The 19,242-nt window shown below is 35.1% G+C and overlaps 1 protein-coding gene across 5 annotated transcripts in view; it reads right to left on the bottom strand.

Annotated features, from left to right (window-relative positions):
- Nucleotides 1-1,009: 1,009 nt before the first annotated feature.
- CNOT2 (CCR4-NOT transcription complex subunit 2) overlaps nt 1,010-19,242 on the bottom strand; it is a 92,915-nt gene continuing 74,682 nt past the window's right edge. For 4 of the 5 annotated variants that reach the window (XM_080576933.1, XM_080576934.1, XM_080576935.1 and 1 more), the window contains 8 exons: nt 17,014-17,138; nt 15,319-15,439; nt 15,051-15,207; nt 11,052-11,113; nt 10,906-10,955; nt 9,961-10,061; nt 9,265-9,409; nt 1,010-2,170 (listed from right to left, as the gene is read on the bottom strand). In XM_080576933.1, coding sequence (XP_080433059.1) covers nt 2,084-2,170; nt 9,265-9,409; nt 9,961-10,061; nt 10,906-10,955; nt 11,052-11,113; nt 15,051-15,207; nt 15,319-15,439; nt 17,014-17,138 — 848 coding nt within the window. In that variant the 3' untranslated portion in view covers nt 1,010-2,083. Of the gene's footprint in view, nt 2,171-5,589; nt 5,757-9,264; nt 9,410-9,960; nt 10,062-10,905; nt 10,956-11,051; nt 11,114-15,050; nt 15,208-15,318; nt 15,440-17,013; nt 17,139-19,242 lie in introns of those variants that run through there. The other variant, XM_080576936.1, reaches the window with a different exon arrangement.

The following is a 19,242-nucleotide window of genomic DNA, read 5'->3' as shown; positions in this document are numbered from 1 at the left end:
TAAACATTATTTCCGGAAGCTTTCAAAAACGCTAAGGTCACAGAAGACCTCTAGCAGTAAAAAATAATAAATAAAAAAAAATGCATTTATCATGGAGTGACCAAGACACTTTTAGAAAATATCCTGTTTAAAATCTAGAACTGTATGCTTGAATAGTCAAATACATGTATACATGTGTTCAATTAAATAAATGATCATTGGCATTTTTATGTCTATCATCTTATATTACACATAAAAGTGTACAATTTAAAAGTGCTACACATCTGAATGGTCAATTTCAGATGTTCACAGTTCAATAAATTCCATGAAGCTATTTTGCACTATATAGAAAAATAGCTTAAAACCTAAAAATAAATAATAATTTTAAAAAAATTACTGACATTGCTTTGCTGTTTTTTCTTATATGGTAACTTCAGGTATTTTGAAATGGTTTGCACCACTAGAGGCAACTCAAGGAGAAATATCAGTCACATCAGGAGAAAGGAAACTATCCAAATGGTTCAGGTTTTCCTTCTTTCACTCTGAAGAAGAGTTGTGTTTTTTCCACATACCGTGTATTTTCACGTTTGTTCACGTCTGGAAGTCCAAGTACTAGTGATCATCTAATGAAACGTGTATCTATCTTAAGTGGGAAAGTACCAGATTGGAAGTAAGGTATGATCAGCTCTAAACCAAGCTTCTTTCAAAGCTTTCCTTCTGTGATGAGTTCTTGAAGCATCTTTTTATCATATGAAATGTCACCAACCCCCCCATTGTACAAATGACAAATGATGTGTTTTGTGGTGTTTTTTTTTTTGAGGATTTCAAACCAAGATGACCAAACTTTACGGCCTACTGTAGAAAAAAAACGTAAATCTCTCATAAAATTACTTGTCAGCAGCAAAAAGACTCTTCAACAAGTGCCTTAACCACTGTACAGCTTGATAGTTTTAATACTTCAATTTTTTTTTCCATTTTTCATTGTTGAAGAAATAATTTCACAATCTCAAATCAAAGTCAACACTGCAGTGAGGAGAGCTTTTCTACTTTATTACAAAGAGAAGAAGCCTTTATGTGGTCAGAAAATACAAGATTGATCTTTTTTTTTTTTTTTCTCTTCCTATGAAACGCTGCTGTTCAAACAGCCAGAGTGAATTGTCTCAGTTCACTTAAGTCCCATCACATTCACTTGGGTATGGATGTCCTTGGCTGCTGAAAATCTGGCCCTTTAGTGCACAGGGCGACAAAGTAGTCCCCTGACCAGCAGTTCCAGAATGTCCCGTTTTCATATATTGCATCCATGCACACCTCCTAAAAATGAGGTACAGCAGGGCAAACATTTTCCAAAATAGATGTCATATATATAATATATACACATTCGTACATACATACCTTTATTCATGTGATGTCCAAAAATTTAAAAAAAATGTACACATTTATTACAAAATCGTAACAAAGACTGGACAGTGTTTTGCTCATTCTGGAAAGATGAAGCTCAGTAATACACAACTCTGGAAACTAACCAGAGATTGTGGCAATATCTTTCTTCTAAACAGTCAGATATTCTTGCATTAAGCTTGGCGAAAACTGCCTTTCAAAAACAGAAGGGGAAGTAAAATGAAGGAAGCAAACCTTGCTCATCTTTCCAAATGAAATACGAGAAGGATCTTCACATAAAAATGCACAAACATTTTTATTACCAATAGTGCTACAATGAACAATGCAAATTTTGTTGTCTAATTTTTTGTCTTTTTTCTTTTTTTTTGTCTTTTTTCTTTTTTTCCTCCTTTTTACATTTTGGAAAACTAAGTGGTAAACTTTTGTCAGTGTACTCGCTTGTCTTTACAGACCCAAGCTTGTCTGCTGGCAAAAAAATAAAACAAAAACAAAAATTCAGACCCTGCTCAAACTAAAGAAAAACAATTACAAATTTAGTTGTTGGGCAGCACATAATTAGTAAGGCAGGACCTCAAATGGTGACCCTTCGCATGAGCCAATTGCCAGATCCTCAAGGAATTAAAATCAGGATGCCTGAGCCACATCAGTTCTGCAGTTATGTTGAGTATTGTGCTGAGACAGCCATACCCCAAGAAAAGGGAAGTCTTTAGAAGGCTTGCTGAGCAGGGTTGTAGTTGAAGGTTGATGGCAGATGAGGCCTTTCTTCTAATTTGTCATATTCCAGATGGAACTCCTACAATTAAAAAGAAAAAAGAAAAAAAAAAAGACAAAGCCAAATAAAACAACATATCATTTAACTGTCAAAAACTGTTTTCTACAAGCCATGTTTGAAAAGCACAAATACAGAAGAGATCAAGTCCTCATATACCTTAAGGCAAAAAAAATCATGATTTCTCTATCTGGGATTCTACATTTTAATTAGAAAAAACTCAACATCCTGAGCTATCACACCTGCAATGTACGGGCTCCTTCTCTCTCTCTTTTTAAAAATGAAACAATACATTACTCTCAAAACCTCTGGTATGATCTCAATTACATATATATATACATGTATAATCATAAAACACACATACAATCATTGCATGAGCTGAATTATGAATAAAAGTGTATGTCTGAAATGTTGAAAGACAGAAGGAGTCTTATTTTGGACAATCCGAAGTTTTGAGATATTCTGTGTAATACTACCAGGCCCAAGCGCAAGTTAAACTAGCTAGGTTTCTCCTTAGTACAACGTTGGGAAACGACCTAAAATGCTAGGGACAAACTACTGAAACCTACTTAAGCCAGAGCTGAACAAAATATTCCACCACATTTCATACTCAAAATTAAGCTTCAGACTTAGCCAACCCTCCTGCACTTCCTGAGTTCCTCACTATTATATCACAATATCAACATCTTTCATGAGAAATTCACCCGGTGTTTTACAAAAAAACATATCAAATAAAAACCTTTTCCTATGTATTCAGATGCCACACAAGCTACTGATACATAAATAAGTAGCTTTAGTGTCTCACTGGCACAATCACCTTACTTGTTTGAGGGTGTCTGCGTTGCGTAATTGTAAAATATCTAAGTGATCTAGCAGGAGTTTTTAATCTGACTATAGCAGTCACTACAAATCAGGCTGTAACCAGCCCTGGTGTCTAAATGCACCCTGATTACTACACTGAAAAAAACTTTTCCCCCCCCGGTGACCTTAACTTGTGCCCACAACCCTAATCAGTATGCTTTGACATGTGGTGCTCGTTACTTCATACGTGCAAAAATGTACAAGGACTTACTTAAATCTTACATTTTCAGATCCTTTCAGCAGCTTAACTGTGTCTCCTCCCCATTTTATCTTCATTCAAGAAGCAGAGTAAGTGGAAGTTGCACAATTTTCTTTAAGGCTACTTCCTGTTAATTCAGCAGCTATACCTTGGACACACATAGTCATTTATTCTGTCTAACTGCATGGTGAACCTCAGCAGGTCATCATCTGTATCTACAGAGAAAACTTATCCCACTCCTTTTATGCACCAGTAGAAACACTAAGAGTAGCGAACAGATCACTTTAGAACTCTCCCTCAAGTGATTAAATAGTGTAGTATTTTAGTTTTTACAGGTAGACAAACTAAAGAAAAAGTCAATTTAAGATCAGAATTAACATCTAGGAAAACCAGCTCCCAGATCTCTCTTGCAAAAACAAGGTCTATCTAGCACAAAAGGTACATTGACCATGGTAATGAAATAAATTAGGGAAAAATGTTACGAATTCAGTAAGTCTGTATTCCCCAGAGAATATTGTACCTAAACCTGGAAAATCTTAGCACAGCTTATGTGAGGTTATAGCCATCTGCACTGACGCATTGCATGTCTACCTTGTGTTTGCTTCTCTGCTGTCTGCTCCAGCCGTTTTTTTCTTTCCTTATTTTTTGCACTACACCCTGTGTAGCCTTCAAGTTACGCATACAAGTCAATTGCTTTTGGCAATCCTGATCAACACCACGCATCTGTTGGTGTATGTTCTCCTCTTGTACAAAGCCATACACGTACTGGTACTGAAGAAATGCCTGTTCTCTCCTTTTGTCAGAGGCAAGATCGAGGTGTACAAATCTATGCAGGTATTTTGGTGCCAAAAGCTGGTTTACGTTGGGTCGGTCTTCAGTAAATCTGATGTAATTTTATAAATAGAAAAATACCTCGCAAACTTCTCTCCCATTCCTGGCTTCAAAGTTTTCACTGTGCACATAACCATGGAAGGGTCTGCAGATTACTATCAATCTACCGTCAGCTGTTGGGGAATTGTTTATCAGAATTGTAAATAAAAGAAAAGGTTAATGATAAAAGCGCATATCGGTTACCTGAACCTCCACAGGCTCTGAAACACCCTTGAAATTACACATGGAAAACAGCTACTTAAACTGGTAAGACAGTACCAATTACCTAAAAAAGGGGATTTCCAAACTTACTGGGGTTGCATGCCACTGTCGGCAGTAGCTGCTCTGAGTGAGGTGTGTGTCTGAAGGAAATGCTCGGTAGCTTGAGCTACCAAAGTTGCTTTAGAAGTACGAGTTGATACTTCAAACTGCCATTGATTTTTTAAAGTAAAAGGCTTGAAAGAGCCTTTTGATTTATATCCCTGCGTCAGCAGTGCTGAAGCCCAATATCCAGCAGTGTTTAAGAATACCTGAAGTTTTATCTGACAATATCAAAAAAAGAACTCATTCACCAAAATTTGTTGAAAACTAAAAGGCAATTATTTATTACATATAGAAAAATATTTATATTACATGTACTTTATGCTTTACTTTTGATCCCAGGGGCCACTATAGTTTAGGATGTGAACAGCAGCACTGATATTTTTGAATATAAACAGATACAAATGAGGTGTAGAAATGCCACTTATCCATTGACAAACATTTGCTAAATTGTTTTATTTTCCGTATGGAAGCAATTATTAAAAATTAAATACCTTTTATTAACCAAGAATAATGACTAGTAAGTGTGTGGAAACTTAGAGCACATGTGCAACACTAAATAATAAATTGTTCTATGCAATGAAATCAATCACTTCTCGTGTCATTCCGAAAACTTATTTTGATGGCAAAGTTACATCAGCCTGCACATATACAAACAATAATAGGTAAGAATACTAAAGATAGAAGAGAATTGGTTAAGGTGATCCATAGCATTAATAGAGTAAATCAAAATAAGGTTTGCTGAATAGGAAGTGTCTGAGTGTCCAGACAAAATATTCTGGACTGTGTAATCCATCAAAGGAGATTGCTGAAATTTCAAATGGGACCAAAAAAGCAGCATTTCTACTGAATTAAGGATGGATGCAAAGACCCAAGGTTAAATTAGGGACTAAATTAAAATGCTATGGCACATTTCTATTAGAAGAACAAATTTAACTTTCTAGCAATTATAAAAATATGTAAATTAATATTGATCTTAAAATGATAGAAAGTAATTTAATACAGGCAGCAACCCTTACAAGCAAATAAACACTTGGAAATTTAACCTTCTCCCCCATAAAGAACTCCACACTTCATAAATACAAAACGAAAGTAGGTTTTAGATTTTTTTTTCTCTTTAACCAGGATTAATTCTCCTTACTTTTCAAAGGAGAAACTCCAGACAGTTCATACTTCAGACAATTTAAATCAGGATTTCAGTAAATGTGCAATTGTAGAAGGCATTTTTGGTCTCATATCCACTTCCCTTCCTCTCTCATTTGAGTGTCTTTCATGTCTCCTCAACAGCAGCAAACTACAAAGCCAAATCCTCAGTGAAAAATCAAAGTGTCTTTAACCATATTGTACTTTCCACATGCCCTAGGATGAAAAACCATATACAGAGACATATCTGTAGTCAGCATTTTCCTGGGTTTTGTTTGGCATTTAAGGTGAATTTGAAGTTAATTGTCATTCACAAGTAAAACCACGTATCAATGTGGAATTAATTAAAATCTAACAGTTTAGGAACTGTCTCAATACTCCGCTATTTTGCTGCATTTCCTTCTTTTAGGAAATCGAATAGAAGTAGGAATAGAAAACAGAGCCTATTCTTTAATAAAAATTTGTTTTCTTGAAAGAAGTTATGCAGTCTACTTTATTGGGCTTTGTTTTGACAGTATCTAGGTTGGTTTTCACAACCTGCTAAATTACGTTTTTTGCATTTTACAAACTTAGCTGTAAGATTTAGTAATATTATCCAGAGTAAACAGTTACATTTCACTGTATCAATTGTAATGCAGTATAACTTTAAAAATTAAATGTTATTAATTTGTAGATAAATACATAAGCTAATAATTGCAGTGTAGCTTCTGCAAAGCACATTAAAATCTGTTGCCCTATATTTGAGCATATACATTAAACAGCAGATGAATTGACAAAGCACCTTGAAAAATAATTTAATTTGCACATATAAATAAGAGAGAGTAATTTACCAGAAATCATTTTTGTCTGACTGCTTCAAAAGAGCACTAATTAAACCACTAAAAGAGCAGTTACTATTATGGCCTTCTAAGGAACGGATATTCCCAGTACTCACTAATAATATAGCTGTTACAGTAAAAAACTGCAATTTATCAGAATTCTCTTTTTTCCCAGCTTCTTATATTTTTAATTTCCTGAAACATTAATACTCCTGTGTTTGTTAGAAAAAATTACTTCACCATATTTCCCTTCGCTTTAAAGGTCATCAAATATTGCCACTCTTGTATTACTCCTCTTACGAAATGTCAACTCGAGAAATTATTATCAGAGGTATCATCATTACCACAGAATGCCAAGAACACACTTGACATACATTTATAGAAGTTCTTATTTCCTTATCATAGATAGAAGTCTCACAAAATTACTTCCAGCAGGTGATTCTTTTTCCACGTAACGACATATGAATTTTTCCTCAAATCCTCTTCTAGCTTCCTACGATCAATACTCAACTCGCCTGGTGCACTTTGCACCAAACTATAATTGAAAATACAAAATAATATTCCATTTCCTACTTTTGTATTAAGAAATGTGCAAGCATAGAAGAAAAGATACTGGAATTGATATGGATATTGGAATGAAATCACGGTTCCTGTTAGCTTACTGCAGCAGGTAAAAGACTAGAAAATTATATCCCTCCCCTTACTAGCTATCAGTTGTTTTTTAATGTTAGGGAAACTATTTTCAGCATGGAAAATAAAGAGAAGAGAATCTGTATAGATCTCGGGCAGAATCATTTAGAGAACAGCAGTGTTTTGTGTATCTCTTTCACCACTACCTCCATGAACGCCTACTATATGAAGTAAGCTTGACTTTTTAGCAGAGGAAGAGATGCAGAAGGCCAATGAACAACTCAAGCACTGGATGCTGAATTTCAGGGCAGCTCTTACAAATCCAAATACAGAAAATACCGTCTTCAAAAGTAGTGCTTAAGCATCAAGTAGCACCTTGGTAGGTTTGCTACAGGTAGAGAAAGAAGGGGTTACTATCCTTATACAATGGGCACCACTTCCCTCTAATAAAAGACATTTTTTGTTTCCACACATGGTAAAAACTCAGTCTGATCCTCTGTGTAGGTACCTACATGAGACTCTTATTGTTCGTTAATAAACGGAACATATTAAGTTGACTCAAAGAAGAAATCTATTCTTTCAAAAAGTAATGACTTCCTCTCTGAAGATCTTAAGTAATAATAAAATAGCTTTAAACAGTGCCTTGGGAAACCTAAGTTTTACTTAAGGTATTCCAAACAACAAATAAATAATTCAAAAAGAAATTAAAATTTTGCCTTTGTTTGCGTTCTTCTTTGAGGTGAGCTTAAAGGTCTTGGAATTACCTTGCACATACCCCCAAAAAGTTACATAAGCAAAGTTTGCTATTAAAACCTTCCATTGAAAAATCTTAGCTTTGTTATGACCACTGGAGAAGTAGCAAAGGCAACAAGTCACACGTGCAAATGGATTGAAGAGCTCTCCGTATCATTTGAGACAACTAAAAAGTAAATTTCTCAAGGGGTTGCACAGGCTAACAATTTCTTGGGTGAAAAAAAACCAAAAACATCCTATCTAGTTAATCCCTAGATGATAGCAAACTTCAATATACTGTGTAGGAAGACATTTAATGCACTTAATGAAACAGGAATACTCAAGACTAACCCCTTCAATTTAAAGCTGACGTTTTAAAACACATCAACCAACACACAAACAATTCAATGGAATATTTCATCATCTCAAAGCTTGTAGATGCAACTTGATTACAGAAATGAAATGCTTTATCAGAGAGCAATGCAGAAGATAGGCTCCAAGTGAAAAGATTTCAATTTAAAAAAGACCTAAACATGCAGAACCACAATGCATAGTTCCAACATGTAGGAATCCCATCTGTTGATTTCAAGGTTTCAAGAATAATTTAGTCTGGTTAGTGAATGACAATACTCCTGATCACTCAAAAAATGTTTTGGCACATATCTTCATTAGAAAAATATTTGCTTTCGTGGGGTAAAGAAATCACAAAAATCATGATCCAGCAACGAAAAGACACTGTACAAGATTGCTTTAGAAGTTTGAAGATATTAAGATACTGAAAATGAATTATCTTTGGGGAAGGGTGGATAAAATGAAGCACAATTCCATAAAATGAAAGTAAATGGTGAACATTACGGACAATATTCATGATCAGAAAGAAACAAATTATCACAAGTGGAAAAGGGGGAAGACCGTTGTTCTTTAGTGTTTTTTTTAATGCCTCTTGGCCTAGAATACAGAAAAGAACCATGAAAATATACCTCCTCTCTAAAAGAAGTGATTTCAAAATACTTGGATGTTCAAACAACAGAGCACCAAAGCCCTACATTATGCTCAAGGATAGACAATATCTGAAAAACAAACAAACAAAAAACCCTCCTCCCATCTCAAACATATATTTTTAATTCCAAAGCATGATGTGGTAGCTTTCTGTCCAATTTTCTAAAGAAAAATAATAAAATATTTATTTGCATGCACAATTTCTAAAATGCCACGTAATCCTTTATATTCTATAATTTTGTACTTGGAAAAACAAAGCTTTCAATCTCAACATAATTTACAATGAAAATGACAAGTTCTAGCTCCTTGTACTTCCCAAAGAAATCAGGAAATGGAGAGAAGCTCCTCCTTTTCTACAATCAAGACATTCTTTTTAGGCGATCTTTGTCCTTGCACACTTCAGAAATTACGATAATGAACTTAAACGATAGGAGGATGACAGGAGGTTAAAAAAAAAAAGACTTTTGGGAGGAGCTTGGGTTTCTGTCCTTCTAAAAATACATGGTTGAGAGACTTAAAATATCCTCACAAGGGAAAAGAGGTACCTTAGCTACTTTCCTCCAGTTAAGACAGTCAAAGAAGTAATATGTTCCCCTCTCGTATGTATTGGTTTTCATTGTTGGCTCCATGCCGGGTGCCCTGGTGATCCATACTCGTTCTTCTTTGTGGTATCTCCAATCTCGGTTAAATCTTTCATTTTCAATAGGAAGCAAAAAATATTATTTAGTGTTAGTTACTTCAATTTGACTTCATAAACTACTTTTTTTTTTTTAAGTTTAAATCAAAATTATACAATGCATTTAAAACCAAACCAATATTTCTAAGATATCATTATACCTGCAATCTCACACCTCTTCCATACAATTATTACATGCCAACCTAATCACACATGAAACTTCAAGATGTTCAAGCAACAAACTCTTTTAATGCTAACTTATTGATTTTCATTTTGCTAAAGATAGTTAATTTCCATGTTTAACAACTAGTGGCATCTGCATTACCACTTTTCCACATTGTTTTATAAGAATACCAAATGTATGAGATAGACATTTGATTTCCGCTATACAAATGAAAAAAAGGTACAAAATGAAACCAACGTTGGAGGAGGTATTTTAAAAAAGGTTTCCAGCTTTAGACTGTCTAAGCTTCTGTTTTCAATGTCTTCTTTTTTATTACATGTACTACTTCATTACTGCAATAGATTAAAATCATATAAGACTGACAAAATAGTTTGAACGTACAGCTCTACTGCTGCTAATAGCTGTAATACATCTCCTCCATTCATGTAATAGAGATAAAACAGGAGATCTTCTCCATATCGGCCAAGTTTTATTGCAGCCAGCTGCAAAAGATTGAAGAAAATGAGGATGAAAAATCACAACAGATAAATGTTTTAAGACATACTATCCCACTTAAATAACACAAGGATACATCCAGAACGTGCTTCCATCCTAAGTGTGTTGCAAATGATAATCTAACCCAGCAAGAGTAGCAATTATTAGAACAATCATTTCTTCTTCACTTTGTTAACCTTTCCAAATAAGGGGATACAGTAGGAAAATAAATAGAATCAATGAATCAGCAAAATAGAATTTTATCCCTGTACCTGTGTCCATCATCTACTTTTTTATTCTTATTTTTTTAAACCATTTGAATGTATTTGCTCACTTCACACTGTATAAAGTAACTCTACTACAATTTCTTACCATATTTCACAATAATCCTTCTTAAGGAACTACAGTACTTCAAAGAAAACATACCTAACAAAAATTCCTGTTCAAATATACATGGGAAGCAACAGATAAATGTAAGAATATCTTGAATCATAATTCTGATCTTATCTCAAGAAGAAATGTCTCAATTTAATATGGCATTTGAATATTAATACAGTATATGGATTATAACAACTTTTTTTTTTTGCATGAAGGAAATACTTGTAAAAACATAATGCATTTGTTAACTAAGCATGCCCATTCTCAGTTTTATTTTCCCTTCCTTTTTCTACGGTGGAATGGGTACATGATACATATAATTAGCTAGTTAACACATCACTGATCTTAAAAAGATTGAGAACATCCATAAAATGCACTGATTTTGAAGAACATTACCTATCTGAAAGAAAATTCAGAAAATTACTGGTAATAAACAAACAAAAAATATGCACACACACACACACACGTACTCACCTTATCCCTAATGTGAATGTTAGTTAAGTATTCAGATGGAACATGGAAGTCTAAAAGAGAATCGGAATTGATGCAACTATTAAGACATGTAAATGAATATAATTTGCAAATATTAATATTGAACTGAATAGTCATTTCTCTCTTACCTATGTCTTGAGGTCGACAAGGTGATGATGCCCAGGGTGATGCAAATTTGGGATAAAGATTTCTGAAGAAAAAGAAAAATATGAATTTATAATAATTTTTTTTTTTACTGTAATAAACATACCACACAACCAACATCACTACACCTGGGATGAGAAGGAAGGAGAGGGGGAAATTTCCAGCCCATTTTCCTAAAATAGTTATGTTTATTTGTTTTCTTTCTAATATGCAAAGAAAGGTTGCATTTAAACTTCCTTAGGAATCTACAGGGCCAAGATCTCCTTCCTAATCTATCATTCCTTACTTATCTTTCCAACTTAAGTGCCAGGGATCTCAACCCTTTTTAGGGATCCAATTTTACGTGCTGTTTTAACTTGATCAGGAACAGTTCATTTATTTCTCTGACTACAAATACACTGAACCCCAGCACAATATTAAAATAAGTTTAAGACTTATATTTTGCTTTTGAGTAGATTTTGCTAACGTGTCAAAGTCATTAGTTCAATAAAGAGAATAGTATGAATCTGCTAACTCTACTACAATGACTGATGTACCAAGGAATGAGTTTTCCATTTAACAGGTAAAGGACAGAAAAAAGGACCAAGTAGAATACACTTTTGGCAGGTAGCTACAATGTACTTTCACTTATCCACAACAACAGGCTATTATTTCATGTTGTGGAAATGAAACTTGTGTATGGTATGCTCTATTAAATCTTTGCTTCCTTTTTGTCAAAGGTTTAATAGTTGCTACAAAATAGCTGAAGCCTACAAAACTACCAGAACGCAACCAACTCCCAGCTGAGCTATATGGGCCAAAAATTACACTGATAAAATCGTGTCAGTCTGGTTCTAGGTTAACTAATCTTAGTGTTAGCAAAAGCTTGTGCTACAGAGTCTGAAGGAAGACTTCAGTAGCAAAACTTGCAGATGTTGGAAATAACTAAAATATTCTGCTGAAAGCCTAGATAGGCACTGCCCAAGAAGAGGAGTTTCCTGTAGCTCCATCACATCATGCATGCCCTAGAGATCTCATTTCCTAGGGTAAAGAATGCAGGATTTTTACAGACTCAAACTGCACTTCTTAATACAATAAAAACTGTAGGGTCTGTGCATAGCGTTTCCTCTGTGACACAAATAAAATTCTACTAATTTAACGTTTTTCAAGGAGGTATTGGACAGCATACAACCTACTTGATTAACATTTTAGAGTGCTTCTGAAAATGAGTGAACTACTACATGATCTCTAAAGAATTAAATGAAATACTGCCATTTGTATTTTCATTTTTGTTCATGCAGAATATTAATTTATCTTAAGGAATGAAAAGCATTTCTCTTAAAGAAATTAGAACTGCACAGGCAACACATAATCATTTGTTCAACAACTGAAATGAGTGTTAACCTACCTGTACAGAAAACATTTATAAAACTAGGAGTTACAGGGGTTAATTCAAATAAAAACATACACAGAATTCAAAAATTGTGTTTCTAAAAGCACATTTATTGTGCTAAGTGTTTAAGTGGTATAGGTGTCTTTAACATCAGAAGTACCTCATAAGGCAGAAAAAAAATCCAAAAAACATGTAATGCTTTTAGTTTTTCAAACGACGATTTGTTAACCAAGCAAAGGATGTCTAACATAAGACAAGGCAGCAGGCCAGGCACTAAGGACTGCACAGGCTTTCCACAAAACTTTTCGGTAGTATGATTTAAAACCAACTTTATGATACAGAACTGTCTGGATTAAATACTAAATGTATCCCTCTATTCAACATCATAAATATCCTATATATTGTAATGAAATGTTAGAAGCTTTTAAAAATTCTGCTATTTAACACACACCAGCTAAAGAAAAGCAGCAGCATGCCATGTATACATACTGTTTTGTGTACACACACTAATAATTTGTATGCTGTCCTCAGGAACTGTATAGCACAGCTACAAGTCATCCCAAAGTAGGTTTAGTATTCCTCTGCAGTGAGGCACTAGTTTTACACAGACTTTCCAATAGGTAGGTTAAGCTTAGTTTCAATGCCTAAAATAAAGCTTAACACATAGCATTGTGTAAAATATCAAATAATATAGCCAGAAATACTATCCCTACTACTTCTGCATGCTGATACCTGGCAAAAGTAGCTGTGTAACCAGATTTCACCTGTGTTAAGGAACAGTGAGACAGAAGCTCAAGAATTCAGACACAGATGTACTTTTAGTTGTTTCATGAGCAAAGGAATTTCATTTTCAGCTGATTTTCCTCAAATTACGTTTTAGCAATCTGTGATGAGAACAGCAAATGACTTTAGTATCAGGCAGATTTGGGTGACCCATCTCACAGTGAATGCTGAAAATTCTGAAATTACTACGGAAAAGAAGCAAGCCATGGTCAGTTTAATTGTTCTTTATGCATTCTCATCATGTTGTGGAAAAAAGGGATGGGAGTGGGAAACTGCTAGATTCAATGGAGAAGGGAGCTGTGAGGCTAACACAAGTGAAGAAGCTACTATGTTAATGTAATGCATTCTGCAACTAACTACATACAATTGTACCCGAAGGTTGAGTCTGGGAGGTGGTTTTGAAATATTTTTTATAAGTGCCAATGACATGACAATTTGACTAATTTTGATGCAAACACCATAGGAAGATTTTCTAGAAATTATCATTTCTAAAAGTTACACCCCTAGAAAGAAATATGTAATTTAACACCAATAATTTCAAGATAGCAAAGATCAGGAGCCATTTCTCCTGTGACTTCCCTCTCACCTTGATATCCCCATTCATATCTTCCCTAAACTCACATATTCAGGGTGCAGCTGTGCATAAATTTATGAAACACAGAAACTGCGTATGTATGCTGTTTGGCCTTTGTTTATATATATTATACAGAAACCTTAAGATGCATATACTACACTGCCAAAAAGCCTAATACTATGACAATCTCAGCTGAAATAAAACATCACAACTCTTTATCCAAGGCTACTAAGTATCTTGTTTTTGTTTTTTTTTACCCACACAATTTGTGCAACTGCACAAATACAATCTCAGTGAAAGTCTGTAGCTGCACTGCCATGAAAGTAAGGTAAGTGACTGAGTTCTGCTTTTTCTTTGCCAAAAGAATGAAAAAAAAAACATTTATGTAATTTAACACAGTAAATCAGGATACGGAAAGATTTTAGCAAAGGATATAGTAAACACTAGGTGTGCTTCCTACCACTTGTATCTTCACAGATTAAAATAAACCAGCAGCCTATAGTCTCCCTCAGACCCTCCCTCAAAGAGCAAGGTGTAAGATTCTTCAAGACTCTAAAAGAGTCATGATAGGACATTCTCAGCTGAAAGGGTACCAGAAATTCAATTTATCTCACATAACTGCAGTCCCCAAGACAGGCATTTTTCCCCAAACTGATCATCTAAGTTCCTTCTGTAACAGGTAGAGAAAAAGAAGCACTCTGGGCTGGTGATTCACCTTACTATCTTAAGAACTTCTCTTACCATTGTGCAGTCACCAATTGCTTTTCTCTCCACTGCCTCTAAAGGAAGCCTGGATGACTAAACTTAGGTGAACTGAATGACTAGAAGTTAACTGTAGCACTACATTTTCATCTTTGGTGCAGAGTAAACACTGTAAATGTACTAATATTTACCCCCAAATTAATGACATCTAAATGCAGATATCCTCAAGGAATATTATTATTTGAAAAATAATGTATACATGAAATTTATTAACAATACACTGTCAATTCCTTGAAGAAAGTCCTGAAGGAGTTAAGAGAATAAACAAAGCCACTAGGTTTATTGAAAGCTTGCAGAACAAGATCTCAGTATGCCTTGAAGCACAATTCACTTGTTTATGAAAGTTTTATTTTACTGCCATTACATTTTCAAATTTTATTTGGCAAAATATCTTGTGGGTTTGATACTTATGTGAGCTAAGTGAGCCTATTATTATGAATGACAGCATAATAAAAACAAAACTGAAGACAGTACTAAAAACCAGAAACTTACTCAGGAGAGTTGAGATTGAGACCTAGTGTTGTTAAATCACTTCCTAATGCAAGATGTACCATTCCTGGATCTGTCTCTGCTGCCCTGATGAATGTTAACAAGCCAATCATTCCAAACTGGTCCGTCACCATCCCTTGAGGAATGTTGGTAACCCGACCTGGGCAAGAAGAACAGATTAATTTTCTCCTTTCAAGAAGTGGAGAGATCAACATGATGTTCTAAAGGATTGCCAAAACCTTTGAAGAGGACAAAGTGGAACAATACGTACCGTCAGGTAACACCTGGATCCCTTTTTTCTGCTGGTTGTTGTTTTGCGTAGTTGAACTTTTATCTCCAGGAAACTTGGGCCCATCTGTGCTGGATGATGTTTTGCCTGATGTATTCAAATTCTATTAAAAATAATTTGTAGAGTTGGTATGATGGAAACAATCCAAAATGGAAAGACTGGTTAACCGTATCTTTCGGTCAGGAGCTCTGAACAGTACATCAGGTCACTCTAATATACTAGGCACTAAAATGGAACAAAGCTGAAACTCCTGTGTTCTGCTGACAAACCTTATGTAATATTCAACGCTTCCTAAAATATACCTCCCATTCAAAAAGAGCTATTAATGAGCCTATAGCTTGCAGTCTAAAAGGCTAAGAAAATATTTTACACCTGTGTTTGAATACACAATGGATATCCCAAGTGCCTGTGGTTAGCAAGTATTTTGGACTCATCACATCATATATTTTTCCAATAGCCTTGCTCCTGCAGTCCATAACACTCCATGATGTAGCAATAGACAGTAACTCAAGCCAATTTCAGGTGCAAACATAGAGTTGGCACCTTTGCAACTATCAAGAAAGAGATGTAAACACTATGTCTGGCAGGAAAACTCTCCCTGCTCTCCAGGAGCTCGTATACTGACAAAAAAGTATTTTCCATAACCGTTATTTCTTATTCTTTAATATTCTTTAAAACAACTCTGCAGTAACACGATGCAATCACATCTACTCCCTCTCTCCTTACTGTATTCAACTCTTAAGTGTATCAGAACATTTTCCACACCATAAAACTGGCGACAAAGTTTGGGGGCTAGGCTTCCCACCTGGCCCCCACCTTTTCTGAAGTCGTATTTTTCAGTTTCCACATGAGTTTGTAGTCGCATACAATATCTACTTGTCAGTACTTTTGGCACCCCCGATTAACATATTTTTGCAATTATAAATGATAAAACAATTGTAAATTGGAACATTTTGTTAAATTCTGTAGAACACTGTTCTCTGCCACCCAAATTTTAGTATATTTACCTTTCATTTGTAATTAAAAAAACAATTTATTACACATCTTTCAGAGTACACAGTGAAAACAACATAGTAATTACAACAATATTTAAGATATAATGTATCCAACTAGTCTACAACATACCCACGAATGCAGTGGTCTCTATTAAGAGAGCTTATTCCCTGTGCTTTCAATTTTCCCATCAAGACTTCTACCTTGACTCGATATGGTAACACCTAATATTTAAAGGATTTGACAGCTTTGAAAAAAGATGTTATAATGTGTAAATTATTACTACTGATGAGAGGCATCAACGGTGAAAAATGAGCTGGAATTGGTAGAAAAGGAAGTTATGAACTGCACAACTTAAAAGAAAAAAATAGTCAGTTACTGAAAAAAAGTTTGAAGTATTCTTGCAAGTTCCTCCCTGCCCAGCCCCACTCCAAATACAAAAGGATACACAGAACTCTTACGAAATTAAGAAAGCAAGGTTACAGTGACTGCTGGAACAAAAGAGCTTCCTGAGAAATACCATTTACATGGCCACAGATGAAAACCTGCTTATTTAAGATTTCTCATTAATTTAGAGGAGCAAAGTTGAAAATCTTATAAATATATTCCACTGCGCCTTTTGTAATATAGCCATCAAGAAAAGTATGAACACTTGAAATAAAAGCAGCTTCATGCCTTACTTACAGATTTATTATCATCATTACTTGATGTTGGGTCTTTGTAGCTGGAGCCTGGTAATGCTGGAAAATCTTCATTGTGTATTGAAAAGTCCTGGGACTGCTCACTTGCTGGTTTTGTTACCATTCCAACTATCATCAAAATGAAAGCAGGAATAACATTAAATGACTGCTAAGAAAAGAATTTTCTGCTGTTGATCTTGCTTACTGCGCATTTTCATTATGTGCATGTTGTACAGCAGAAACGACTTTCAGAGAAAACGGGTAAAACAAAACAAAGCATATTCGTTTAAAACATCCACACAGATTAGACTAAAGCCTCTATTTAAGTGTGAGCTGAGAAACACTCTGGGTTAAATTCATAGACAAATTCACTGCTTTAAGAACGAAGCCCAAAACTTTTACCACAAAAAGCACCTATTTCGCATATCTAAATAATTAAAAAATCTTTACAGGCATTATTATAGTGGTGTTTAAGGAAATCTACTGATGAAGGAAGGATGTACTGCTTTCGTGATTGTACATTTTTCCTCCATCCCCTAATTGTATGTAGAATTTCCTAGCATAATCTCTTTAGAAGCAGGTATTCTTAAGAAGATGCCCAGCTAACTTGCAACAGAACATATCACCAATGAAATACTTGCCTGTGACATAAGAACGACTCCTGCTTTCAGTATGAAAACTGAAAGCATTTAGCCTGCAACTCTCAGTGCTCTGACCCTAATTTAAAAAAAGTAGGCCAGTCACATTGGAACATGGATTCCGACTACTGAAAAGCAACATTTTTCCTATGCCAGTTCAAAACCAAACCAACCAACCAACCCACGCCAGGCACCCAAGGGCAAATACTCTCTGCTGAGATAAGTGATACAGTGACTTGTTTGCAAACTACATGACAAGTAAGAGATGGCAGAGGGAAGTCCAGGGCCTATTTTTCAATATCTCTTAATTGATGTGTAAGATCTAAAATGGTTCAGCAGCTGACAATATGTATGACTTTGTCTAGTATTCTTAAGTTAAAGGTCAAAGCTCCTTTAAGAAAAAACAGAGTTAACGTTGTTTCTGCTGTAACCCCTTTTCATCCAGAGTTACTATGATTTCTTCCAATGGGTGAACAGAATAATGAATTCACTGTATTGCATTTTTTCCTTCTATGTAAAAACCGTTTGAAGGCTTGTTTTCTTAAATAAGATAAGCATGACTCTGAGCCTCTGCTCAGAGTTTCAAACCTTTTTCTTCACCACAACCAAAAGCACTGTCCACTTTCTGTTGGTGGAGACAGCATCCAGTGCATCTCACATCCCTGTGTCTCAACTGTTTCTACCATGATACCTATCCCCTGAAGTTAGCAGACGCTGAAGATAACTTTTCAGACAGCCATTAATTGCCTGGTTCACCACACAGTCACGCAAACAGGTATGCTAGCACCAAAATGGGGAAATGCTGTAAGCAGAGGAGCAAGTGGTTAATTTATTTTTTTTATGCAGCAATGCTGCTAAATGTTAAACCCGAGACCAATGCTGCAAGTACATTTGTGCGGACCTCTCTCCTACTTTCCATCAGTTTTCCAAGTAGAGGCTTCTCTTGAGGAACGGGAAAATCTTGTGTAAGCTACAGGCCGTATTAGCTCTCCACTCTCAGTATGACTTTCCAGTGCCTTTATTTGGGGGAGTGACTTTTGCCTGTGTTTAGGAGCACTTCAGTTTAACTTGTTTAGCTGTTTCTCACAGCTATCTTAAGCGGAGGGCCTTGGTTACACCCAATCCATGAGGCTACTTTCTCCTGATAATGCAGTATCTATTATTTCTCTCCAATTAAAACTGGAGCTATCTCCGAAAAACACTAGCTTTTTTTAGTTGGAAAAGACTAAGGTATTTTTAGTTGGAAATTTGACAAGTGTCACGAAAATAAGTTATAAATGCAACTTTTCAGAGCAGCTGATGCAACATGCATGACAAAGTCTACTAAAGCAGTAACAAAAAAAAGTTTTGTCCTTCATGCTAAACTTACCTAAATTTTTTCCAGACCCAAATAGCAAGATTTGTATCCACCCTTAAGTTTTTCCTTTTATTATTTTTTAAGCTGTTCAGCAAGAGTTATATAAGACACAGATTTGGAATCTGACTGATAACAGTTGATGCTTACAGGCTATTTTTTTTTGAAATCTGATCCTCATCATAAGAGTGACAGTGAACAGTGCTACAGCAAGTACTATCAATAAACAGTGAAAATAAAT

Source organism: Anser brachyrhynchus, assembly GCF_964034855.1.
Source record: "Anser brachyrhynchus genome assembly, chromosome: 1".
In the NCBI taxonomy this organism is placed as follows: Eukaryota; Metazoa; Chordata; class Aves; order Anseriformes; family Anatidae; genus Anser; species Anser brachyrhynchus.
Note: the sequence above shows the minus strand (reverse complement) of the source record. Positions and strands in the feature narration are given on the sequence as shown.